Source organism: Pleurodeles waltl, chromosome 3_2 (genome assembly GCF_031143425.1).
Source record: "Pleurodeles waltl isolate 20211129_DDA chromosome 3_2, aPleWal1.hap1.20221129, whole genome shotgun sequence".
Lineage (NCBI taxonomy): Eukaryota > Metazoa > Chordata > Amphibia > Caudata > Salamandridae > Pleurodeles > Pleurodeles waltl.
The window spans coordinates 168,128,262-168,155,759 of NC_090441.1; the positions used below are offsets into that span (position 1 = coordinate 168,128,262).

A 27,498-nucleotide genomic window follows, 5' to 3' on the forward strand; every position below is an offset into this window, starting at 1 on the left:
ACTAGGAGAATGGCAGGATAAGGAACTAAGTAACCAGACCAAGGTCTGAGAACATTGCAACCCACTGAGACATGTGGCAAGCATGATTAAATAGGGGAATATGATGTGGGAGGGAAGTTAAGACCCAAGTAAGCAGTTCCTCCACAATAGTTTGGGGAAAACCGCTACACCTTATGAGACGCTGCCATGATGGCTTGGGATGGCTACTAGGAATTCCCACTGCTACCAATAAATCCGTGGAGACTACTCTGGGGTTCATCTTAGGGTGCACACCTTGTAGGAACAAGAAAGGCCTTGTGTGCTATTGCTGTAGGCACATTCTGCATAGGACACTAAAGTAGCGCAGTTACCAAAGCGTTGTAAAAACTGTTCCGAGTCTGGTTGGTGAGTTCAGTGAAGCAGTTGACCTGCAGTGGAATTCTGAAGACAAGGCTCTAGAAATTACAAGACAGCTTTCCATGTTTTTGAGACAAATTGTGGTCCTCTATCAGAAATAATTATAGATCGAAGTCAGTGTAAAAAAAAGATGTCTTCACCTAACAATTGGGTCATAACTTGCACTGTAGGAAAGTTTGGGAATGTTGAAAAACTCAGCTTTTCTGTAAATTCATCAACTTTTACCATAGCCATAGAATCCATGATAATATCTGTGTAAATAGTGTGCCAAGGTCCTAGAGCTACTGACATAGGGCAACGAAAACTCTAGGCTTTGAAATGCAAAGGACTGAACTGGGCACAAATGATGCAGGTAGACACGTAGTGCTCCATATCTTCCACTACTGTAAGCCACCAAAACAATTGAAGGACCAGGCCAGAGTATTCTTGTTACCCTGATGACCTGTAAGGAGTCATGGCATTAATTCAAGACAGACTCTTCTAACTCTGGTGAAGGAACAAGTGGAGCTGGCTTGAAAAAACAGAGTTCACCTTGTTTTTAAATTTTGAATCTTTTCTCTTCAGTTCTTCTTGGTTTAAACAAGGGTAAGTGTATTTGGCTTTATACAAAAAGAAAGTAGCCAGAGAGACCATTTGTCTAGAAGCCAAAAGACTTTGGGGTGAAACCTCCAGATTGGAAGATTATCCATGAGACAGCACGTCTGCAAGAACATTACTGGATTCAGGTGATCCCAAAATCAAACTGAGAAAAAAATGTCAAATGGGCTTGTCTACTGTTCTGACACTGAAACTCCTGCAACTCCAGAAGATTTCGGTGGAATGTGCTGATCTCAAGTGGTTGATAGGAACCCTGAAGATGGCTTCATTCAGTGCTAGCTTCTTTCATAGCTTATAGTTTTCTCTCTATCACCAAATAGTTCTGTTTGGAGGTTTATAAAGTTCTCGAATAGTAGAAAATTAAATGTTCCAACCCATCATCCTCTTGGTGTTGCGTAAAACCACTCCAAGATCCCTTTCAGAGGCACCTGTCTCAACTAAGGACTTCTTTATGGGGTTAGGTTGCCTAAGTATAGGAGAGTGAAGGCTCTCTTCAGGGCTTAGAAGTCATCCTCAGCTTGATCACCCCAACAACATCCAGAGCCTAAGATTGCCTTATTTAACAGCTGAAAAATATTACAGGAATACTCTGAGAAATCATGTATGAATAGCGAATAAAATTTGGTGAATCCCAAAAACGTTTGATTTTCTTTAACATACGTAGGAGACAACTAACTGAGCAGAGCTCATATCTTTCACTGATCCACTGAAAGGCTATTGGGAGGGATTTAAAATTATAGGTATTCAACTTCAGTTTGCTCATAAAATCGCTTCTCCCATTTGCATGTTAAGGAGTGGTTCCATAGAGGTTGAACTCATCACAAACATGTTGATGATGCTCCTAAAGAGGTATAGAATAGAGCAAAATGTTATCCACGTAGACCAGTGGTTCCCAACCTGTGGTCCGGGGACCCTTGGGGTCCGCAAAGCCTCCTCAGGGGGGTCCGCGACTGATTAGAAAACTAAATAACATCAACAGATTAGACCCTCGCCTTTCAATAATGACTCAGTAGGGGGTCCCCAGAGTCCTATAAAGATTCAGTGGGGGTCCAGTAATGGTAAAGTGGGGGTCCACAGAAGTCAGAAGGTTGGGAACCACTGACGTAGACTATTACTTTTTGATTCAATAGATCTGAAAAGATACTATCCAGAAAATGCTGGAAGATCTTCCATTGCTAAGACCAAAGGGCATCACCCATTACTCAGAATGTCTGTAAAGAGTCTGGAAGGCTGTTTTACACTTGTCTCCAGCTCTTATCCTCAGTAAGTGATATGCAGCACTCCTTATCCATGAACATTCCGGTTGCTCCTGAATCCAGTAAGGCCAAAACCGATGTGGAAGACGAAGCAAATCCAAAGGCGATTGGTAACAAGAATCAATGGGCATTTTGGGGCTCTTAGATGGCCTGAGGAAGTGATAGATTACACAAGCCCTCCTTCCTCTAAAGGGATTGGCTTAATTGTTTCCCTTAGTTTTCACTGTCCTAATTGGACACTGACAAAGTAAACAACCACTCTCCCTGCAATACAAGAAGAGCTCTTTCAATCTCTGTCTTTCTCTTTCTTCTTCTGGTAAAGGGTCTCTGGTTGGTCTGGTTAGTCCTACCTGATACTGCTTTGGGAACAGAACTCTTAGTTCTATGAGGCAGAGGCACCCTGAAGATGGGGGAAGAGGGTTTCATCCAAAGCTGTTTCCTTTCTTTCTTCCTCTCGCTCAAGCAATGATCGATGTGCAATGTGGACTCAATTGCTTCACCTGAAGATGAGAGATGTGGATTTGCTCCACCTTAATCTTTTCCTTGATCCCTTTGCAGAATGGAGTCATAGGGTCTGTTCCACCCAGGTTGTTTCCACAGACAAGTGCTTGAAGTGTGTTACGTAGGACAACACATCTGGATGACCCTGCTGGGTCTCACAGGGGGTCTCTTCTGCAGAACTTACCAAATGTAGCCTTTCAAACATTGAGTGAAAGGCTAACTGGAAAGAAAAATGATCATTCAGGTGAGGTTAAACAGCAGTCACCAATGGGATAGCCCAAGCCAAGAGTCTCCTGATAAGCAACTGAAAAGGTATCCCACCGTAATCCTATTCTGAGATAATTGTGCAGGCTGAATGGCAAAATGAGCCGTCAAAGAGTCCAGAAAATCCTCAAGTCTACTGGGATTCCCATCAAAATGTTGAGCTCAAGCAGGGACTGGTAGTAAATCAAAGAGCACCCTGGCTGATAAAGGTTCAGAGTAAAATCCCATTCTCATAGCGTAGGGAATCCAACTTGGCAGACTGCTGGTGTATGGTGTCCTCTGAGGCCTGAATGGGATCTATTTTAGTAAGATGACATTGGCATCACAACCTTTCAAGTGCTGGAGCACAGAGAGACATTTCCGTCTGAAGGTTCTGGTTCTGAAGATAGGACGATCTCCTCTGATCGGTCTAGCCAGCCAGTGAGCATGAACACAAATCTATAATGTGCCTTTAAGGAGGGAAAAAAAGCTAATGACTCGAAAGTACTACCAGGATGGCCGATAAGGGACTACGGACTAGAGGTATCAAAGCTTTTGGCATTCGCAAATGGTGCAAATCACAAAATTCCACCATTTGCAAATGCAAAAATGTCTTTCAGAATGTATGAAAGGCATTTGCTGTGCAATTTCAAGGAATCGCTAGAATAGCGATTCCCTGAAATTGCAACTCCATTCTAGGGAATCGCAAGTTGTGATTCCCTAAATGGGTAATTGCAAATAGGAATACCTATTTGCAACTACCAGTGCACATGTATCATGCATTTCCTAAATGCGAATTTGGCATTTAGGAAATGCAATTGCCACGAATTGAAGTTTGGTGGTAAGCATGTGCAATTTAAAAAAATGCATTAAAAATGCATTTTTAAAAATTACATGTAGCGCACCCATGCCCTAAGGCATGTGTGCGCTTTACATGTCCACAAATATTTTTTGGTGTGCATCAAAGAGGGCCTCAGGCCCCCAGCACCTTGGGATTTGCATTACCTAACAGGAATTCGCAAATTCGGAAATGCAAAACCATTTGCACCTCTGGGCCTACAGGCCCATAGGGAAGAATGGAGTCCCATTCCCTAATTTCGATTCGCTAATAGCGATTGAGATTTCTAAGAAATCGCTATTACCGAATCACACTTTTCATACCTCCCATTCTGCATTTCTTAAATAGTGATTTCTTAAAATTCACTATTTAAGAAATGCAAACCGGGTGTGTGATACATCTAGCCCTAAGTAACCAGACTAAAGTCTGGGCGTGTTGTGACGTGCTGACACGTTTCCAGCATGCTTGCATAGGGGAATATGACCTGGAAGAGAGGTTAGGACCCGCATAAGCAATGTCTCCATGATAGTTTGCAGAAAAAGCACTTTACCCCATGAGACAATGGCCAAAATGGATTAGGATGGTGGCTAAAAGTTCCCACCCCATCATGGCGCCTTCATTTCCTGTAGCAATTCCTCCCTCAACAAAGGAGCTTGAGCATGCCGGCCCTCAGAAACCCCCCCACGGCCCTGGAGGGGCATCACCCCAGTAGCGCGCCCCGAGTGTGAGAACTAGCAAGCGAACTAGCATGCCCATCCCCAGGGTGTACCCAGAATTATAGAAAGGATGCAGCCCACATACACACCCAATAAGCACATAGGAGATGTTTGGAAAACAGAAGTGAAGGACACACGTGATGCAGATTACCAATCATGCACGTTTAATAGATCATCAGCAAGCCAAGAATTACATTAGAAGAAGACCCTCCTTTATTGGCTCATGTTGAATAAATGGGTACAGAGATAAACATGAATCATTCAAAGAAAGTAGCAGGCTTCGTTGGAATGTCATGTTGTGAACTGGAGTTTGTAGCCCTTTAAGCGTAACACTGGATAAGGTGTGGTGTGCACATATGAGCACAAGGTAAGCTGGGTTTGGTCTTGCTCCCCATTGGTCAGAAATCCTCCTTACCAAGTAGTTCTCCCCGTGCTTGGAGTTTAACATCTGGGCCACCTCCTTTAGGTTACTACTGAAGGCTTCCTCATCGGTCCCGCTACAGAAACTGACCGAGATGATGCGCTCAGTGACGTAGATGAGATCCAGCTCACAGTTGTCCTCCATGATGGAATGGACAAGGCTCACAGCCCTGAAAAAAACAAAACAAGAGCAAATGCATTAGTTAAGCTGTGCATCAGTCCAGTCCACTGCTGGACCAGAGACCACACTCACACTCTATTTCATGGTTTCTCAAACTTTTCGCTGCTCCAGTGTCATTTTCTTTTTGTGAGTTCATATTTTGTTTACCAGTTGTGAAATGCATGCATGTTCACACTTTACTTTTCCTGTTTGGAGGGATGCATTGCATTTAGTCTTGCTAATCACTTCTTTGTTAACTCAATGATTATTTTGTAAAAAGAAAAGTGTGGATTTGAGGATGTAATTTAGTTTGATGACAACAAATTTCTTTTCATCGAGAATCAATTTGTTTTTGTCACAAAAGGATTCCTTTTTGGAAGAAATGTATTGATGTCAAACTGTTGGGTGAAATTCATAACTCACGCAGAGTGAATTAGGCGTAAAATACAGCTATTTAGGAATTAGACTTACTCAACTAACCCAACCATAGCTATGGACCTGTGACCTCACTTTTTAACATTACTTTATAAATCATGACTCAGGGGTCATGGCTTTGATTCCTTACATGTGCATATCACAGGCTTTTACAGACCGCAATGGGTTCCTGCTCCTTAGGTCTAAAGAGGCCTTTTCCCCTTGGGCACCTGAGGAGAGGTCTGTCCATCACACTTATGCTGACCTCCACATGCATTTGAACAGCAGTAACCATGTTCCTTGTAGGTCTACATTGATCAAAATTAGGCAACATTTGTGAGCGACCACCTAACAACACATAAGGAAAGATGAGGTTTCCTGAAACTATACTGACCAAAGGTGGCCAACAAGTTTACAAGCCCACTTGTCTGCACTGATATTGTGTTATGTCGCCTCTTTTTCTCACTCGCTCAGTGCTCTCCTCTTTCTCTTGTTACTCTGCAAATACTGGAGCTGCACTTATATTAATTTATTTTTCTGTTTTCCCATTCTACTCTTCTTTCTCTGGCTCCTCACTCTCCCTTCTCTCTTCTGACTTTTCTCTCTTCCTGTTTTTCTCTCCCGCCTCATCTCATGCGTGCATTTTTCTCTTGTCCTCTATTTTCTCCCACTCCCTCTGTATTACCTCTCTTGTCCCTCTCACTCGTTCTCTTTGACCCCCCTCTCATTTCTCTTTCCCTTTTATTATTCTCCTTTCTAACTCTTTTTTTCTTTCCATGTATTCATAACTCTCCCCTCCCTCTCTTCACATTCTCTGCCTCCCTCTCTCTGCCCCTCATTCTGATGTACCTGGCTTCTGAGTGGTGTTCCTTTCTATGAAGCGTAGCACACACATGCACTACACAAAACTAACGATTCCAGAACCCACGAACAATTTTATAATAAAACTATGATTTATCTGTGAGGTTCACAATAATCATATTAGGTACATTTTACAGGTAATTCTATCTCATTTGTGATTAGTAAATAATAGGGGCTTGCAGTATCAATCACTACCATCGGATGGGAATATAATTGCATTGTGGTTTCATCAGAGCATCATTTCCCTGTGTTCGAGGCTAATCTGTACCTTCAGACTTACAGTCTGCCAGCTACTCTGCAATGTCCTCCACCCGGATCCTCCCACCACTTAGGTAGGAGTTGTCTGTGCCTCCTGTTTTAAGGAACACTGGGGATGGGAGTTCATACTCTCAAGGTCACCGGAAGTCACGGTGTCAGTCTTTGACCTCAAATTTATAAAGTTCTGCAACAGGTGCGGCTCCTCCGTCTTGGGCCGGCCGAACATACATGCGCAGTAGGCTCTCTCCAACCCGGCACTGTGCCTGCAGCCTGTCTGCAGAGGAAAGGAGCAGCATGGTCGTGACGTCGGCGGTATGTGTAAGTTTTTTTTTTATTAATTCCCCTGCATGCGCAGCCCCACCTCTTTTTAGTACCGCAAGCTGCTCCTGGGCTGTAATCTTTGGGTTGATGTTGTTAAACTTTTGCATAGCTGGTAATTGACAAGTCCCAGAATACATTGGTTGTTGATCAAAAAGTACATGCTTGGAAATATGTTGCTCATTGCCCAACTGACACAGAATCATACTTCTGCACTGACACTTGGGATGAAGACAAGGACATGACTTCTGCTTGGCTGCATGCCAGAATGTAGAGGTGAGATGTATCGACCTACACACATTGACTGCCTATATGTTGTCAAGGTACATAGAAGGGTACACTTACCTCGATCATACACCCTGTCAAGGTAAGTAGATGCAGAGTTAAGTGCAATAAATCTATACCGCTCTATAGCTAAATACCTTGGCGGTAAAGTTGTATTACTATTATGGAGTCAATAAGGTCGCAGGTTAATGTTGAAACATCACAAAAGCTCTACCACACACATGACCAGCTCTGTTGGCGTGGCAGTCTTTACCTCTCCAGAACAGGACTGTTGGCTTTAGAGGGCTGGTAAGGATGGGACAGACCCAGTCAGCTGTCAGTGGAGCCTGAGGCACACACGACCCTATCATAGCCCTCCTTACCCTAAGAAGGTACTAGTGTTTAAGGAATACTTCACAGCCCCCGTCAGGATTCTTCGCCTTAGCCACTGTTTCAGATCAATCAATAACTTAATACACAAAAGTACTGCCATCCTAAAAAGCCCCCTACAGATTATACCAGGAGGAATGTCTGTGCCCCAGGGCCTGGGTCCAGTCACAAGATGGTTTTGCATGAATGTATGCACTATTAGAAAGAAGCACAGAGTGTACTTTAGGTCAGTCTTCTGCACTACTGAGAGATTTGCACAAATAATAATTTAGCTTGAGTTTTTCTTCTGATAGAAACTGGCACAGGGGATGTTTAGGTTGCATTTGCTGTACTGTTAGAAGAAAGCAGGTGTGTGTAGATTTTGAATAACTGTACTGTTAGAATTTATCACGGTATATGTTTAGGTTGAAACCCTGCACTGATAGAAAAGTACACAGAGAGTATGGTTAAGGTTGGATGTAGTACACTGGTGCGCGGATCCTCACAAGGGTGGCACAAGGGTCCTGAGACAGGCACAGCCATACTGGCATGGCATGAACCCGTCTAATAAGAATAGGACATGCATCCTACATCCAACAAACTCCCCCAACACACACAGAATCCCCCCCCACCTTGCATGGGTGCACAGTGGTACATCAGGGTATCAGCTGCTCTCACCTACCTGGATGGTCGGCGATGGGACTGCACACTCCTGGGAGACTTTGTGGACCCCTGGAAGAAAAGCACATCTCTTAAGTTATCTTGGTTGAGATGAGACGTTTTGTTGTGTTATGCAATTGACATTTCCTGGCAGCTAGTCAGGTGAGAACAATGATACATGCTAGACCAATGGTTCCCAATCTGTGGTCCGGGGACCCCTGGGAGTCCAGGAAGCCTTTTCAGGGGGTCCTTGAATACTTAGAAAATTAAATATTATTAATAGATTAAATAAATAAATTGTATATAAATAAATATGAATAAAGTGGCTAAATGTACAACTGAAATTTTCCAAATGTACTGTAAATGTCAAGGAATTTGAAATTGGTGGCTAAAAATTAAATTAGTATCCTCAGATTGATTTGTGGGCGCCGTGTAGGTGCATCAAACAGAATACAGTATGAACAATGTGTGGCTTCAATTGAGTTTAGAAAAGCTCTAACCATCGTATTAAAATTAATATTAATATTTTTATTTTTTATTTATATTTGTTTGCAAATTAAACAAAATGTATTATAATTTGTTTATGTGTTTAGTGAATGCTTGTTTCTGTATTTTTTGTGTGTTGTTTTGTGGTTCAAATCATCAACAATGTTTTGGCCGGGGGCCCTCAGAATCCAGTAATGACTCAGTGGGTGGTCCCCAGATACCAAAAATGATTCAGTGGGGGTCCCTGGGTTCCAAAAATGATGTGGATCTGACTGGACGGCAATGTGTGAGCACAAGTCTACTCTAAACACTTATTTTGTTACCTGCATGATATCACATCACAGTAGTGCTGTTCCTGCAACAGATATCACTCTTACCCTGTTTAATGGGAGGGTGGAAAGATGAGTCGACCCTGCAAGGGTACTGCACATTTATTGGTGGCAAAGGCAAGTGTTTTATTCCACGGTTCTAGGCTGTGGGAAAGTATTCTACGATGTGGTTCTAGACTGCGAAAATGCGAAAAATATATTATTTTGTGGTTCTAGGCTACCTGGTTATATATTACTTATGGTTCTAGGCTGTTTAAAAAATATAGTACTTGTGGTTCTAGGCTGCCTGGGAGAGTGTATTTCGTATGGTTCTGGGCTGTGTGGGAAAGGGTGTTGCTGCTTTGCTCTAGGCTGTCTGGGAAAGTTTATTACTTAAGGTTCCGGGTTGTGTGAGAAAGGGTGTTGCTGCTTTGCTCTAGGCTGTCTGGGAACGCATGTTGTGATCGTGTTCTAAGGCGCATATGGACCTGGATCTTAAGGTGGGCAGGGATGTAGGATCTGGGGGGGAGGGGAGTGTTTGGGGTGTTACACCTCCCTAATAAATGTAATTTCTGATAACAGTTGGCTGCAGGTGCTTTCAGTCGAGTCTAGTGAGGTGTTTGTTGGATTTCACCTGGGATTTTGGCACAGACACACTGACAAAAACACACAGACTGTCTGGCACCTCTGTCTTGAAAGCTCTAAAAATGTTGATTATTTTAAAGAATATTGGGCCTGATTTAGAACTGGGCAGAGGTGTTACTCCATCACACCTGTAACGGATGCCCCGTCCGCCGAAATCCAAATCTCATTCTGTCCTATGGGATTTATATGTCGGCAGACAGGATGTCAGTCACTGTTGTGATGGAGTAACCCGCCCACCGAGATCTCCCTCTCTCTTTGCGCTGTCCCTTAAGCCTCTCCTTTGCACCCGACTTGTTGTGCAATGTATTTAACATTATATGCCAGCTTGATTGTCGAGAAATCTGAAGCTCCACCCCCGCTCTCAATTTTACTTCCCAAGCCACGCCCCTGGGTGGGCTCTGAGTTTGTGAGGGTTCTACATGTGATTTGTGGATCAGTGGTGTGTCCAATCGACGTGATTTATCTTGAGTGCAAAACATCAGGCTCCATGAGCGCGCCTGCAGTATACCCCCGAAGGGTATGCCGACGCCCACTCGACAAAGAGGTCTAATTGTGCAGCCTTTTTTTATTATTAAAAAACATAACAGCGTCTGGCAGCCTTTGACGTCAGACGCACCCAGAGGGCGCAGATCTACGTCCTCTAAGAATACCATGAAAACAGGCTCTCACCAGCCACAGAAAGCGCAACATCCTGCGCATGCAAACTCAGAGCATCCAAGCACTATACGGAGCGCCTTGAGACTCGGTGAACAAATTATGTGAACGTCAACACAAATGAAAAGTAAATCTAGTTTATGGTGTTTAAAACAATACTCGGATTAGCTTTCTAGATTAAGATGCTTCCAATTTAATGCTTGAAAAATCAAAAACCTATGTTATCGCTGGCAATGAAAACCTCACCAGGGGCCATATGTACGAACACATTTTCCCATAGACACAGAATGCGTAAAACCGTTTGAAACGTCTGGCCCCAGAACTTTACGCATTAAAAGCAGAGCCACAGCATAGAAAGTACGTTACCTGCACCGCAAGAGCGACTTTTAACCTCAGCTTCAGTCAGAAAGGTGGATGTAGGAAAATAATCTCCTAGTTATGATGACAGATGTCTGTCTGTCTATTTATTATTTATTTATTTGAGGCATTTTATATAGCGCAAACATGCCCCGCAGGGTATCACTGCGCAGTACATAAAGCAGTCTTGTCATACATACATGGAAAGGAAAAGAGCAAATAACATGAAGGAACAGCACAGAACGAAACAAATACAGTATATCAGTCAGCACAGCAGATCCAAGATCCGGGGAGGTCCACAGTTAAGAAGGAATAAGCAGGGAGCAAAACAAATATAGTATATCAGTCAGCACAACAGATCCAAGCTCCAGGGTGGTCGAAAGTTGAGAAGGAATAAGCAGGGAGCAAAACAAATACAGAATATCAGTCAGCACGGCAGATCCAAGACAGGTGGTACACAGTTAAGAAGGAATAAGCAGGGAGCAAAATACATACAGAATAGCAATCTGCACGGCAGATCCAAGATCCGGGGTGTTCCACAGTTAAAAAGGAATAAGCAGGGTGCAAAACGAATACAGAATATCAGTCAGCATGCCAGATCCATGCTGACTGATACACTGTCTAGCTGCCTTTACTTGAAAACTTAAGGTGGCAAAACATAAAAACTTTTACATGTTCTCAGTTATGCTCATCCAAACCAGCATAACGCGTGACGCACCCCTCACGACCTTGTAGACGCCTCCTTACGTCCTTGATACAAATGAGTGATTACACCTCATTTCTCTGCTACCTTTTCCATCACGAGCATTGCATACCCTGACAGACAGTAAGGATAGGTCTATGGACATCTCTGCTCCCTGTAGCTCCTCCCCTCTGGCCGCAGATGTCCGGGGCAGTTCTCCCATCGTAAACCTGTGCCCTTAGTTTTGTGAGTTACGCCCACGAAATGCAGTGATAAGGCTGATGGCCCAGAATATAAGTAATATATAGTGTATAGAAGCATACATTTCCATACAAGTTGTGTATTTTTTTTAATTATTCACCAGTTTTGACATCACTGCACACCTATAATAGGAAAATAAAACCGCTCCTACACTGTAATAATGTATTACAATTGGATTGTGATGTCACAATGCCTTTCGCCAAAGCTTAGTGTGGCCAGGGCAGCACAATGCGGCTTGGTCAGTTGAAAAGATAACTCGGCCTTCCCATTCTCGTTATACTGAAATGTTCTTTCCATGGAAGTTCATTAGCAAATAAGAAAACACTTGAATTATTTATTGATCGACTGGTGTTTAAGTGACTTACATTAAATTGCTTAAGATTTGTTTTTGCAACAAACCTAATGATGCATATAGATTGGTTCACTTTCAGAGCACAGATCTCACATCTATTCTGCTATCTACAATGACAGCACCACTTTCCTAAGAACGTACAGAAGATTCGTATTTCAGACTAACCCAGGGAGAGAGGAAGTGTGCGACCAAGTATTATATGGAATAGAATACCTCCCTTCTCTGAGTTATAAAGATAACGTAAAGTCGCCCCAGATATTCAAGGACACATTCTTCATCACAGTGTAGAACCAGTGCTTAATTTGTAAATAAAAACATGCCAGTGCCCAAAGCCCTCCTCTTAAACACGCGGAAGCTGTAATTAAAAGTGCGAACACGGAATACTGAGGCAGCGTAATCCTGAAGCCATCTGGGGCCTCTTCAATTCATTTACACCCACTCCGTTCCCCTTCAGCTCACTTTTGCAGTTTTCTGATTTCTCCCTTTGTGACGGTTTTTCTTTTTTCTCTTCCTCCGTCTTTCCCATATGTGTCTTTTGCTCGCCCTAAAAGCTTGAGGCACGAAAATAAGTGCCGGCCCTCAGAAATAAGTGCCGGTGCTCAGCACCGGAAACAACAAGCACAAATTCAGCACTGCGCAGAACTACTTGAGGGCTTGAATATCTTTATGAGTATTGTAGCAAAGAAGTACTTTCACAGTCAGAAAACATGTTTGAAAAACACATTCCTTTGTGATGTCACCAGTGATGTCATGTGAGGACATGAGCAAAGATTTGTGATGGGAACAGGGTAGGAGGGGTTAGGGTTGCGCAGTTTTGAATATAATATAAAGCCAATTCAGCCGAAGTGTTCCAAGGGATACTTTTTATATAAGCCAGTGGGATGGTGATTTTAGCTGACAGGCATAGAGTCTGAACATTTATTTTGGTTATTCTGCTGGCACTGACAAGGGCCTCGGAATGATGAAAATGGTGCCAACATAAGACAAACTGAAACACTAGTCAGATAACCTCTGAAAGAGCTTTTACAGTGTGAAACAGAGAATACTGAAAAAAGACTTGTTTTGTAAAACCATTTCTGCAGATTTCTCATATGTGGTTCACGTTACTATTACTCTGTTCTGTCCTGGTCTGTCATGCCTCACAATTCATACATCCACTTTTTCAAACAAATTGTGTTTTAAGTATTTTATTCGTATTTACAGAAACCATAAAGATACAGTTCATGGTAGAAGTGTCTAAAGAGAGCCAATCATAAAACCAAAAGTAGCGCAAACGCAACGGAGATTCCAATGAAAAGTGCTTAGACTCCAAATGTTTCCCTGTTTGCTGAGAAAACCACTACAGAATACACATTGCAGAAGGGATTTTAAAGAGGATTCCTAAAGAGCTTCAGGGCATCCTTTGATTTTATGTGACATTTATACCAGGTAGGCGATCCCATATTACTATATTGTGTCATTTTAGATTTAAAAGTGTGAAGTTTCATGATGTTCACATTTTTCACTTTTTGCATAGTTTGCAATGAATATTGTTTTTGTGTGGCCTTTCCAAACTACTTATTTGCATGTAACATAATGTTCATGCTTACAGAATGTAGCAAAGCCATAGAATAACTAGGGGAGTGTGAATTAAGGGGGAAACAGCTATTACAACACAGCTGTTACCAAGGACGGCTCCTCCGCTATGGAGGAGGAGCGTTGGCCCCCACCAGCAGCAGCCGCTGCAAACCTTTAACAACAAAACGATTATAAACCATGTTTATTATTGTTTTGTTGTTAAAGGGGCGGGGCATTGTGGATGACGGGGATGAGGGGAGTGCACAGAGCACTCCCCTCAGTGCCCATGTATGTTTGGCCAGCAGTCTCGGGCCGGCCAAACACACATGCGCACGGTGCTCTCTCCAGCCCGGCACTGTGATGCCGGGCTGGAGAGAGCAGGCACAGGCCCCCGGTCTGCCTGGGAGCGCCCTGGCTGGGCGCTCCAGCCAATCCTGACGCTGCTTTGAGCAGCATCAGGAATGGCCATAGGGCAGGCTAGCAGCCTGTGCCACCTGTCAGGAAGAAGGAGCGGTGACGCGGCAACGAAGCGAGGCAGGTGTGTTTTTTTTTCATTTTTTATAATTTAATGTTTTTAGGTGGCAATGGACTTTTTAGGGTGGGTCTGGGTTTTTGGGTGGCATGAATAATTTTAGGGTGGGTTTGGGTTTTTGGGTGGCAATCATAATTTCAGGATTTAGGATGAGTATGGGATTTTGTATGACAAGGGTAATTTTAGGGTTTAGAATGGGTATAGGTTTTGGGTGCAAGGGATTTTTAGGGTTTAGGGTGGCTTTGGGATTTTGCGTGACAAGATTACTTTTTAGGGTGTAAATGTAAATGTAAATTAGCACTTGTATAGCGCACTACTCACCCGTTAGGGTCTCAAGGCGCTGTACTCATACCGCTATGGAACCCCTCCTGGCTTTTCCCTGTGAGGCGCCCACTCCTGAGCACCCCCAGGGTGAAGCCAGGCATCCAAGCGCTGTTGGGGCCGTTGTGGAGATTAAGCAAGCTATTGCCCAGAGTTGCAGAGTGGGACCCATGAATTAGATTAGGCACCGAGGCGAGAATTATCTGGTCAAGGGGAATTGAGCCCAAGACCTGCCGAAGCGGGACTTGAACCCTGGTCTTGAGCCAGATCTCTGCTTCAGGGTCTGCCGCTCTAACCATTGAGCCACACTTCTCCAGGGTGGGTATGGGTTTTTGGGTGGCAAGGGAATCTTTGGGTGGGTAAGGGTTTAGGGGCTGTGAGTTTATAAGTATCTATATATATGTATATATATATATATATATATATACACATATATATGTGTGTGTGTGCTTACTATGTATTTATGTGTGTATATATATATATATATATAGACATGGTTTGTACCTAACTGTACATTTAGTTTGTACCTACCTGTGCATTTTTTTTACCAAGAATGTGCCTTTACCATGTAAGTATTTTACTGGAAAATATAAACACTTTATATATGCATAAAAAGGTTTAAACTTACCAGTTGCAAAACCTTTAACACACATATGCCTTTACTATGTATGCTTTTACAACGAAATTCATTGTAAAGGCATGTGGTAAAGGAATAATCATTGTAAAATCCTGCGTGGTAATGGTTACATGTGGTAGTGGTACTTGCGTTGTAATGGCTGATTTGTAAAAACATGCATGGTAATGGCATGCATGGTTCCGTCATAAATCCGAATTAGGAAGCTCTTGTCTTTGCATCATAAGACCATTCTAAGATATGTATGTAGATTACTTCTATCCAACCGTGGTTATTGCGGTGACTTCTATGAACACTGGCATCACAAGGAAGGGAAACAGTGGTTATGACAAAGATATCTCCGACAGACCCAAGAGACATTTTTTGTTTTTGCCTGCATGCGCACTTGCGGGCTACTTGCTACATTTCGCCTGCACGCGTGCTTATGGGCTGATTGAAAAATCTATTGTGAATCTAAAAATAACTTAAAAGGGACTTAGAGCCAGCCCTTTACTTCCCTGAACTTGCCATTGGCTTATTCCAACGTTGCTCAAATTTCCTTGCTTCTGATTGGCCAGTACCTCGTTTCCTGACATTAGTTGCTTGCTGCTTTGCCATCCTGCCATCGGGTTGCCTCAGGACCAAGTACTCCTTTCTGTCACTGCCATTGGCTAATGGTCAGTATTCTTCCAAAGGTACTTTTTTGTCTACTTCCACAGTGTACAGGGCTGCGTGAAATACATTCTGGAGGTGTTCGGTCAAACTACGTCAATCTCCCCTCCCACTGGGCCTTCTCCTATCCTCTGAGCTTTTTACAGAACAATACATGCTGAATACAATGCTTGTGGCTGCAATCTACTTAGTAAGAAGTTAGTCCTTCTCCCCTTTTTTTGCAAAACAGTTCTTTTTTTTTTTACAAATATCTCACTACGTGATTTAGATCACAGATCACAGTGAGCTAGGCCACCAGATCAACTGGTCTTGGCCGATGTAAGCAGGGACCTTAGCTTACGCTTTCTCACGCGGAATGCACAGGCAGAAGTGCCGGGTGATGAATAAGAGAGCATATGGTTCAACAAACAGTATTAAGCACATTAACAGCAGGCACCTCAGCATGTCCTGCAGGCATTACCACTCCCAAAAGGACAATAACATTTTAGGTTTTATCTGACACAGTAAAAATCTCTTGTAAAAAAAAAAGCACAGTGAACCGATCCCACCACACCCCAATTTGCCTGCTCCCTCCTGGCCTCTTCCCACCCTCCTCATGCTGTTCCTTCTCCCTCCCTCACCCCACTTCCCACCTCCCTTAGCTTTGCCCAGACCTCCCCACCTCTTGTTTGTTCCTCATCCCCCCTTCCTTCTGCTACCCCTCGTTTTGAGTCCCTTCTCCCCCAGCCCACTCTGTCCCATCACACCACAAAAAACATTGAACGAGCCAAATTTCGCTCATATACATAAAAGCTGTTTGGTTTTGTCAATGTTTTTTAGCAATTTTGCACAGCATTGCTGAAAGTAAAGAAGAAAAAAACACTATGACACGGTCACCATTGACCACATCACAGCACTATTTTTTTTTACTTTCAGCTATATTGCACAGCAGCTGTGCTGCTGTGCAACTGGCTAATTAAAAAAAAAAAAACGACTAAGCCAACAGAGATCGCATAGGCGAAATCTATTGGCTTTGCCAATGCTTGTTTAAACCAAAGTACATACTTATGTGCACAAATTGTCAGAAAGTTAATGACTTTCACGTTGATATCCATTTGCAAATTACATCATGCTGCAAAATTTGACATGTTCTTCAGGCAGGATGAAAACTATCTTTGTAACTTTAGTCAAAACCTAGCAAAATAAGCACCATCTGCATAGTAACCATCTTTCATCTCTGGGATTGCTTTCCAGACACCCTGGATCTCTGCAGTGTTGTGGCTCTATGCCTAGTATCTTACCTGTCTTCAGGCAAGAACCCATGTTTGAGGTTGACGGTCACTGCTTGTGTACACAGAATGATCATGAGATGGGAGAATTGATCTAGTGCATTGAATGCAGGTGAAGACTTAGAATGTCTTTCTGTAGTTTCTGAAAATAGTTCCTCCACCTTACGCCATCTTCATACTGAATCACTTTTAAATGCCTCATGTAGATTGAAGTCACAAGCCATCCTCTCTTGAGTATACTTTGGGTTAAGTGGGGGACAGGATCCAATTTCTTCGAGTCACCACCAGCATATTACCATCTGCCTTCACATCCCAGATCCCAACGGGTTAATGCGTGCTTCTCTAAAACCACCCTCCCAATTAGCCCAGAGGTGTGACGCCCAAACAAAGAGTCAAGGACTGAAATAAGATGACACGCCCACCTCTTGCTGTGCTCACCAGAGTCCACATGTGCTTAAGCATCAGCTGCTACAAGGGATTCAATTATGGGGCATATTTATGTAAACTGATGCATCGCTGTGGCAAGGCAGCGATGCATCAAAAAAAGTTGTGCTGCGCTATGACAGAATACAGCAACATGGATGCACCATATCTATGTGATGGCGCACCATGTCACAGGTCCGCAAGGTGAGTCAGAAATTCTGACGCATCTGTGGGAAGAAAGGTGCAAAGCATCTGCCCCCAAAGTGACACATGGCCGAATTTGGGCTTACGACAAGCAGAACTTCAGTAATGCGTCACGCAACAGAATCGAGGTCTGAATTTTGACTGACGCAATTGGCCTAATGTGTGGGGACTAATGTAATGGAGTGTGAAAAGGAGGAAATCCCACTTTGGACACAATTCCATTGGTCCTGGATAAATAGCAGAAAAGAATGGAGTATGGCTACGTGTTACATTACAGTGGGCATTATTTATGTGCACCAGTATAAATAAATATGTGTGGCATATTAGGTGAAACAATGTGAATGGATACAAGTTATTGCTGTAATGTAAAGTGACATTTTCCCGTGTTACCTTTTGTGGTTTGGTGTAGGCTCGGCTGGACGTGGGGACCCATTCCTATATGGATATGTGGCAAGCCTGGACTGTCCTTTACATGCAGTACACAGCATCACAATGAACTGCTGCAGTGGACGATCATATATTAGGAGCCATGGTCCCAGGTTGCTCAAGGCGTCCAACAACGTGATTGATGCATGTGTACACCTACTACTAGTACTTTTTATTTACAAATTAAGCACTGGTTACAGTGACTCAAGAGTGTGCGTATCACTGTGAATCTGCAAAGTGTAGATTGTGAATCGAGTGTGCAGAAGTATGCGACTCCAGTCAGTGTGCATATCACTGTGAATCAGAAGAGGTTAGATCAGAGATAGGTAACAGTGCACAGCCTACTGTGAATCAACTCTGTGCGTACTGCGGGGAATAGGAATGGGTAGTTTAAGGTGCATTGAGTGTGCACATGTATGTGATTTCACTGTGCATGTCACTGTGAATAAGAAGTGTCAGAAGTGTCACTGTGAATCAGAAGTGCATATATTTGAAATAGGTAACAGTGCACAGATTATTGTGAATCAACAGTGTGCATATCACGCTGAATCTGCAATTGGTAGACAGGTGATTGTGAATCGAGTATGCAGATATATGTGATTCCAGTCAGTGTGCATATCACAAGTGTATAGATCTGAGTAGGTAACAGTGCACAGATTATTGTGAATCAACAGTGTGCATATCACGCTGAATCTGCAATGGGTAGCTAGATGACTGTGAATCGAGTGTGCATATGTACGTGATTCCAGTGCGCATGTCACTGTGAATCAGAAGTGTGTAGATCTGAGCTAGGTAACAGTGCACAGGTTATTGTGACTCAACACTGCGTACTGCCGTGAACTGAGTGTGCACATGTATGTGATTTCATTGTGCATGTCATTGTGAATCAGAAGTGTCAGAAGTGTGACTGTGAAGCAGAAGTGCATATATCTGAAATAGGCAACAGTGCACAGATTATTGTGAATCAACAGTGTGCATATCACGATGAATCTGCAATAGGTAGATAGATGACTGTGAATCGAGTGTGCAGATGTGTTTGACTCCAGTGCGCATGTCACTGGGAATCGTAAGTGTGTAGATTTGAGATGAGCAGCAGTGCACAGATGGCTGTGACTCCACAGTGTGCATATCGTGGTGAATTGGGAATGGTCAGAGTACCGTGAATCGAGTGTGCAGATTTGTGTGATTCCACTGCGCATGTCACTGTAAATCAGACGTTTATAGATTTGAGATAGGTAACAGTGCTCGGATTACTGTGATTCAATGGTTATTAGATTTTTGCGGCTCAACAGATGACAGTGAATTACACTTACACTTCAGAAATGGGCAAGAGTGCACAGATTAATTTAAATGATAAAGGTACAGATTGCTGTGAATTAAGTTTACATTTTAAAGATAGGTAATCTTGAAGGGGGGAATATTTTGTTCTGCTGGTGGAATTGTAAGAATTTTGCTGATTCAATGTGGAGTCTGCACAATTCTACCAATTGCTGCATTGCGTAATTTGTTCTGGCATGCAGCTCCAAAACAGTAAATTGCCGAGGGAGATTTGGCATACCCAATCGCAATTTTCAGTCACTAGAAGGACATCTGGTGAGAATTTTTTTAACGTGGGTGGTCATGGCCATTGCACTCAGAATACTGCCGCTTGAGTAGAAAATCTACTCGAGCAGCAGCAAAATCAATTCGAGTAGTTGCATGCATCATGGGGCCATTCACGCTGATTTTTCAGTGCACAATGCACTCCCAGTGCTAAATCGTAGAGCGAGAGGTGCGACTTGCTTTTTCCCCCCATTGGTGGAACTCCTTGGAATCTTGCTGAGTTTTTATCTAACTATGCGGAATTCCGCAGAGTCAAATTCCGCTAGTTCCAGCCATGCCTACAATATTGCACAGTTTACTTTAAATAATCAATGTAGAGATTACTGAAAATTAAGTTTACACACTAAAGATGGGCCAGTATGCACAGATTACTTTTAATAATCAATGTACAGATTACTGTGAAATAAGTTTACCCTTTAGAGATGGAGCAAGAGTGCACATACTAGTAACATACAGATCACCTTGGATGAACTTAACACTTTAAAGGTGGGCAAAACTTCACGGATTACTGTGAATGAACAGTGCATTTATTAGAAACAGACAAAAGCAAACAGACTACTGTAAAGAAAGAGTCAGCCAATTACTGTGCGTCCTGTGTGTATTGTAAACAGAACAGAGCGCAGATTACTAACTATTGTGAATAAACAGTGACAGTGGGACATTCAGAAGCAGAAGATGGACTAAATGTTAGAGCAGATAACAACCTCAATAGTTGATCTATAAAGCTGCATTCAGTTAAGCTTCATCTATTCCTTGATCGCACAAAGACAAGCTTGTAAACAATCAATCAATCAAGGATTTATAAAGCACAGCAAATCACCCGTGATGGTCCTGAGGTGCTGAGAGGGCAAGAAGACAGGAGCAAGAGCCATGCAGAGCATGGGGAGAGCTGGACCTGGGACCAGCTTAAGGAAGTTGGACTGCAGACTGCATTAAGTAGGTCCTGGGAGGAGAGAGGGGTGCCGGGGCGGTGGGTGGGGTTAGGCAGGAGGGGGCAAATAATGGGCGGAATGCAGGAGCGGCAAGGGAAACGAAAGAAGGCACACAAAAAATGGGGGAAAAGCAAGGAGAAGGCACACAAAATAATGACGGGAAAGGCAAGGAGAAAGCAGAGAAAACAAGGGAAAAGCAGGGAAAATGCAGAGAAAAACAGAGGAATAAGCAAGGAGAAGACACTCAAAAAGGGGAGAAAAGCAAGGAGAAAGCAGTGAGAACGAGGGAAAGGCAAGGAGAGGGCACACAAAAACGGGGGGAAAGCAAGGAGAAGATGGGAGTAAGAGTGATGCTGCTGCAGGGAGACTGGTCCTGGGACTGTGGAAGCGCTTTATAAGAACCACCTACTCCGATGTTGAGTTGAGTGTAATTCAGGATTCATTGCTGATGGCTGTCTGAATAAAAGTATCTCAGGTGCTAACTTTTAGGGAACAACCGAAACCCGGGAGCAGCTTCGACCTGAGTGACTAGAGATTCTCACACCACAATAATGAGCCTCATGTTTTTCACTGTGGTTGGTTAACATTGACCTAAATTATTGGGCCACAAATCAGCGACAGCAACACTGTGGCCTCTGTCCTGGTGCATTTTTTAAAGAATAAGACTCCACACAATCCTCAGAAGACCCACCCTCTCCACCAGGACACCGATAACAAGAACAAAGGAGCCATAACTCAATGCACAGCCTGAAATGATGCTATTATGCCATGTGGCTTAATTTTCCATAGATTTCGGGAAAACTTCCATCACAGGAGAACAGGATCAATGCAAACAAAGAGCACCAGTGGCTGCTGTTAGTGTCACGTGTGATTTAATGCTATTTTTAGCACAAAATGAACCCTTGCATCCAAAAAGAACAAGAACAACATGAACACCAGCACACATTTCAAGTTGAAAAGCAGCTCTAAATGCCAGTTTTTACTGTTCATGAACAGAACACATCGTATTTCGAAGTTTTACACAATTATGCAAAGAGAAATTACTCAGATACCGCACACAAGTAGTCCTAATACTGCTGGATCCATCAGACACATGTACCACAGTAGACCCAGTGATTACCCTGTGCCATTGCTTGCAGGTAGTAGACACTGGTACTCACTTGTGAAGATCTGGACTTGCTTTTAACCATGAAACTTCGACCCAGAGCAAGAGAGAGAAAGACAGAAAATAAATAATGAAGAAGAGAAATAAAGGAAAAGCAGTGATAAAGAGAGAGGGCAGGGCTGAAAGACAACCTACAAACGTGAGATACACTGATAGGAAGGGTAGGCTGGTGCTAGAAACAAGGCTGGTGCTAGAAAGAAGCCTGATGCAGAAACAAGCCTGGCAGCCTTGGTAACCACACCTTCAGCAGCACAGGTACCAGGCTCTTGGGAAAGCTTTGGGAGCCAGAACTCTTTTTTAAACCATTAAGCACCGAGTGGAACATCATATTCTACTTTGCCACCTTAAAGAAACTGACTGGTGGATCAGGTCCAGTTTTACAGTGCTCTCACTCTTGACTCCACATAACCAATAGGTAAGGAGGGGTCATTCCACCCCACTGATCGCCCTCATTCCCTGCATTGTCCCCCACGGTCCATCAGACTCTTGTCACCTCTCACAACCTCCCTGAGGCTCTTGGTGGGAAGTCAATTTGTAACATCAAACAGTTCCTCATGGACTGGGTATGATCATCAGATCCACCTACAGATGGAAAGGGCTGACTGAAGCAAGTCCACTTCAGAGTGAATGAGAACTTTCTGTGCCTCATTGGGACCAAAAATGAGAACTTGGTCAAAATGTAGGATTAGAAAACACAATAAAGTTCACGAGGTCTCAGAAATTGAAAGTAGCTTGAATTTCAGTGTCAGAAAGGGAAACATTTTAGGGTGTTTGGTGAAGATCTTTCTTTCGAACATTGTATGTGAGCCATCACAAAGAGGACAATCTTCCAGCTGATGTTGTGAATGGTCCCAACCCTGTTCAGAAAAAGGATCTGAAGGAGCTCATTCTCCCCTGTGGACTGTGGGTCTCTGGCAGGGCCACTGGAATTATGCAACAGGGGAGGAACAAACTTTGCAGCAAGCTTGATTAAATCATGTGGTAAAAAAAAAAATTGTAGGGCATAATGCAGCACATTTTGTGCACTTATTATTAATTATTTTGGTATTTTCACACTTATTAGCACTGTCTGGGAATAGGTTTCACTTCATTAGTACCCGTTTATCACACAAAGATATTCATGAGTAACAGAGATGTGATCAGTAAACCTCTTCTGAGTCACCCTTGGCAGAGGGCCTTCCACTGTGTGGCAACACATGTAGCTACATTATAAGTAACTTTTGATCTATTTGAGCTAGAAACTATTTTGTTATCAAAGCCTGCAGATCATGCAGCAAATCCATAATGATGCAGAAAATGCCACAGCTGCAAAACCGCATAAATCCAGTGGCCCTGGTCTTTGTACACCCAGAGCTGGCGGTCCAGCACCATCTCTGTTCTTCTGCCTCCCGTGGGATGCTGAGATTCTAATAAGGCGAGAGAAGGTGGGTGAGACCAGTCACCATCATCTGCTACTTCGCTCGAGTCTTCAGGGAACTAAGGAAGATGGTGAACACTAGGGAAGGGAGCACTTCCCTTGTTGGCATGGCAACAGTGGAAAGCATCTTGTGTTTTTACACTGTTGTTACCATCACAGCGGCGACAGCCATAAATAACATTCCTGATTAAGGTGACTCATCAGCAGGAGTGTGGTCTAACTTTGTGCACGTAAATGTTGCCAAGTAGTTCAGTTTACTGCACTTTAATAACATGCGGCTTAATGAGGACAGAACATTGTGCGGCACAATGCTATGCAGTTTCATCTCTCCAAGTATTACAAACGTACTGTGGCCCAATGATAAACAGTATATTTCTAGCCAAAAAGTTGCTATTTTATTGTAATTTTCTCATACGTAGCATACTTTGGCCCAGTACACAGCTAGTTTCTACAGATAACGTTATTTATTTTAGAGGGATACAAGATCATGAAATGTATTGTGAAGTAATAATACCTCCTTCATTGGAGGTCAAGGAGTATATTACTGTGGTGTAACATTGTACATAATAATTTAACCAAACAGTATTCACTTTATTTGTAGCCTAATGGACCCCACTGCTCCCCAAAATATACATCCAACAGTGTACGGTTAACAACAGATTTAGTTATTCAGTGGGTCCAACTAACTACGAGGATTGTGGTGCAGGGGGACATGTTATAGTGTGAGCAGAGAGAATACTCTTTCTTAGCGACCCAACAATACACTGGTTAGTCCCCAACAACACTGTAAACGTCAGTCTGGTTAAACGGTACAAAGAAGTCTATGGGGGTGATTCTGACCCCAGCTGTCAAGGACCGCAGGGCCCAGGGTCGGCGGGAGCACCGCCAACAGGCTGGCGGTGCCCCGCAGGGCATTCTGACCGCGGCGGTTTGGCCGTGGTCAGAAGAGGAAAACCGGCGGTCTCCCGCCGGTTTTCCACTGCCCTCATGAATCCTCCATGGCGGCGCAGCTTGCTGCGCCGCCATGGGGATTCAGACACCCCATACCGCCATCCTGTTCCTGGCGGTTCGCCCGCCAGGAACAGGATGGCGGTATGGGGTGTCGTGGGGCCCCTGGGAGCCCCACAAAGAATTTCAGTGTCTGCTTTGCAGACACTGAAATTTGCGACGGGTGCAACTGCACCCGTCGCACCTTCCCACTTCGCCGGCTCCATTCGGAGCCGGCTTCCTCGTGGGAAGGGGGTTTCCCGCTGGGCTGGCGGGCGGCCTTCTGGCAGTCGCCCGCCAGCCCAGCGGGAAACACAGAATAACCGCAGCGGTCTTCTGACCGCGGTGCGGTATTCTGGAGGGGGGAACTCTGGCGGGCGGCCTCCGCCGCCCGCCAGAGTTAGAATGAACCCCTATATCTCTAAAGTACGCATGTTACTGTGGCCAGCATAGACCCCGTATCTAAAGTAGGGCTGTAGGAAGTCTTTTTACATTTTCCAAACTTTTTAAAGTTTATTAAGATTTAAAAATATATATATGGGTGTAAAAACAAAAGCTAAAAGTAGGGCGTAAAGGACGTAAACTCGACCTATAACGCGTGAAGTATCCTGAGGAAATAAGTTTTATGTGACTCTTCACCCATAATTATGCAAAACATGGACATTTTGTAACATCACCAACTGCAAAAATTGGAAAATATTTGATGCCACTTTTGAATTTTGCACTCACTTATTTAAAGTTGGCTGTGACGTGATAGTTGGGTTTATACACTTTAATCATCCATAGTTAGCGTAGCTCCGTGGCACCCGTTATTGCCTCACTGGTACTTTATTTTCCGTGTTTGAATACTTCTGTATTTGCTGTGACCATAAGTGCAGGCTGTTTACTCTGGGCCTGCAGAGCACAGCCTAAGATCGCCAAGAGTGTGCAGCACAATAGCTCACAAGTTATTATGCATGAACAGTAGAAAGCTTACTTCAGCTCAGGTACACATTATCGCAGTGATGCTCAGCTCACTGCTGGCCGCATAATAACATATTTACCACATCCACAGTGTAACCTGATTACCGTTACCTACACGTGGTACTTACTGGGGACCAAGACAGTGTTACACATGGCCCTCGAGTTCACGTTTTACTCTGATTCACAATAGAACTATTCAGTGTGGCCAATAGGTACAGCCTTTACATTGGTGCAATACTTCTCTGCTGACCGCTGCTAAAAGGTACATCATGTAACTGGCCGAGTAGTACTCTATGAGTGACAGCCCAACAGGGCGATGTTTACAGAAGAATAACAGTATTTATTCTGGGCGATGGCTGCACTGTACAGATTGTCTGGTAACAATCGGAGATGTTTTAGTGCTGCCTCGTGGCATAGCCTGTAGTATTGTCCAAGATCACACATTTTACTGTGGTTCGACAGGGCACTGCTTCTAGGCGCACGGTAGTAGAAGGTTCTGTCTCCACTTGTCCTCATTGCTGCCTATCTAGGCAAAGTCATGACTGTCCAAGAACCAGCCTTTGAAACTCTTCTTATCCCCAGCCAAGATATCGTTGACTGGCCTGACTGCTTTCAAGAAGCACACGATAGCCTGTAAGGACACCTCTACATAGGCGGCTACGAAGAACATCTCCCCCTCGGTGATGGACTGGCTTCCCAAACTCATAGGGACATTATTGCCTTTGTTAGATATTGATGCTGATCAAAACTGACACCTTCAGGACGTTCATGTCAACAAATGTATTTGTCACAACCAATGAACCCACCATTTTAATACACATTTGGCAAAACCACTTACTCTGACCAGAAGAAGTGGGCGCTCTCCTAGTCCCCATGGAAAAGCACAATTTGGTGGTTCACTTTGACAGATCTACCATTTGCCTCACAAAGAAAAAATAGTTCCATCATTTAGGCCTCTTCTAAGGCGGTCTACACTGCACTCAAAAAGATTCCCTAATACTTGATATGGTCATGTTCGACTACTGCAGTAGCCTAGACATGGGCCTCCCCAGCACACCTGATAAAAGTCCAGAGAGTCCACAGATATAGCCATCGCATGTTGCGTGGATTGAAATGACAGAATCATAACACCGCAACCCTGAGAGGCTTCCAATGGCTTCTAATACCAGATTGATCCGAAAACCCCCCACGCCTTACCTAAGGTGCTAAACGGCCACTCTCCTAAGTCTCTTGCAAAGTTGTTTGTCCCTTACCACCCGATCAGAAGTTTCAGGTCCGCCAAGTACGGTCTATTGATGATTTTCTCTTTCCAATAGAAAGATCACAGTGGGTTCCACGTCCAAGGCTTTTTCCTATGAAAACAACTGGGTCAAATTCAGAAGATCCTTAAAGACCCAACTCTTCACCGTGCATCTGGGAAACCCTCCTCTTGATTCCTGTCTTCAGTTTCAGCCCTAGTGTGGCCTGCTCATTTGCCTAAAACTGCCATATGCCTCCTTCTTCAAGGCTCAAAGGACGTGTACTCCACGTAAGGCACACAAGGACTTGTCAGCATTTTGTGGCTATGTTTCTAGGCAGGTATCTTCCAAAACTCTCCTGCACAATACGAGGATCATCTGCTCCTCTATAACCAGATTCCATCAAATGCGCTATATACCCACTGCTATATATACCCTTGGGCAGTGCTTAATTTGTAATTAAAGACGTGCCGGTGCCCAAAGCCCTCCTCTTAAACACGCGGCTGCCGCTATTAAATGTGCGAACACGGAATACTGAGTCAGCATAATTCTGAAGCCATCTCGGGCCTCTTAATCCATTTACAGCCACTCCCTGTCCCTTCAGCTCACCCCTGTAGCTTTCTGCTTTCTCCCTCTGTGAAGCTTTTTCGTTTTTATATTCCTCCTTCTTATCCATATGTGTCTTTTGCTCGCAGAAAATGATTGAGGCACAAAAGTAAGCTAAAAAATAAGTGACAGTGCTCCACACCGGATACAACAAGCACAAGTTAAGCACTGCCCTTGGGAGAGCTTTACACACAAAAAAAGTGTAATTGATAATGCATCAACATTAAACAATGCTACATAGAATACCTGTTATAATGGGACAGAGTTTACATCAAGTGTAAAAACAGACTATGAATTAACCATTAATACACAATTTAACACAAAATATTATCCTCTGAAAAATCTATGTGATTACAATCTGGGATACTGATACTAATGAAAGGGAGTTGTCTTATTCCAACCTCGTTGGCTGGTTCTTGTAGGTTGTGGCTGGTCTCTGAGTGATGTCAATCAGATTATGCAAAAAGTCTTAGACAGCAAACGGTGAACTATTCTGACTCAGGCAAATCATTCATTCCGTCCCCTGGCAAAAAGTCCACTAGTTCAAGCATGGTCT

General features: G+C 43.6%; 1 protein-coding gene across 11 annotated transcripts in view; it reads right to left on the reverse strand.

The window, feature by feature from the left end:
* The window catches only part of TNS1 (tensin 1), a 1,530,885-nt gene that overhangs the window by 313,306 nt on the left and 1,190,081 nt on the right, over positions 1-27,498 (reverse strand). For all 11 annotated transcript variants that reach the window (XM_069227070.1, XM_069227066.1, XM_069227068.1 and 8 more), the window contains 2 exons: positions 8,294-8,343; positions 4,963-5,137 (listed from right to left, as the gene is read on the reverse strand). In XM_069227070.1, coding sequence (XP_069083171.1) covers positions 4,963-5,137; positions 8,294-8,343 — 225 coding nt within the window. The remainder of the gene's footprint in view (positions 1-4,962; positions 5,138-8,293; positions 8,344-27,498) is intronic.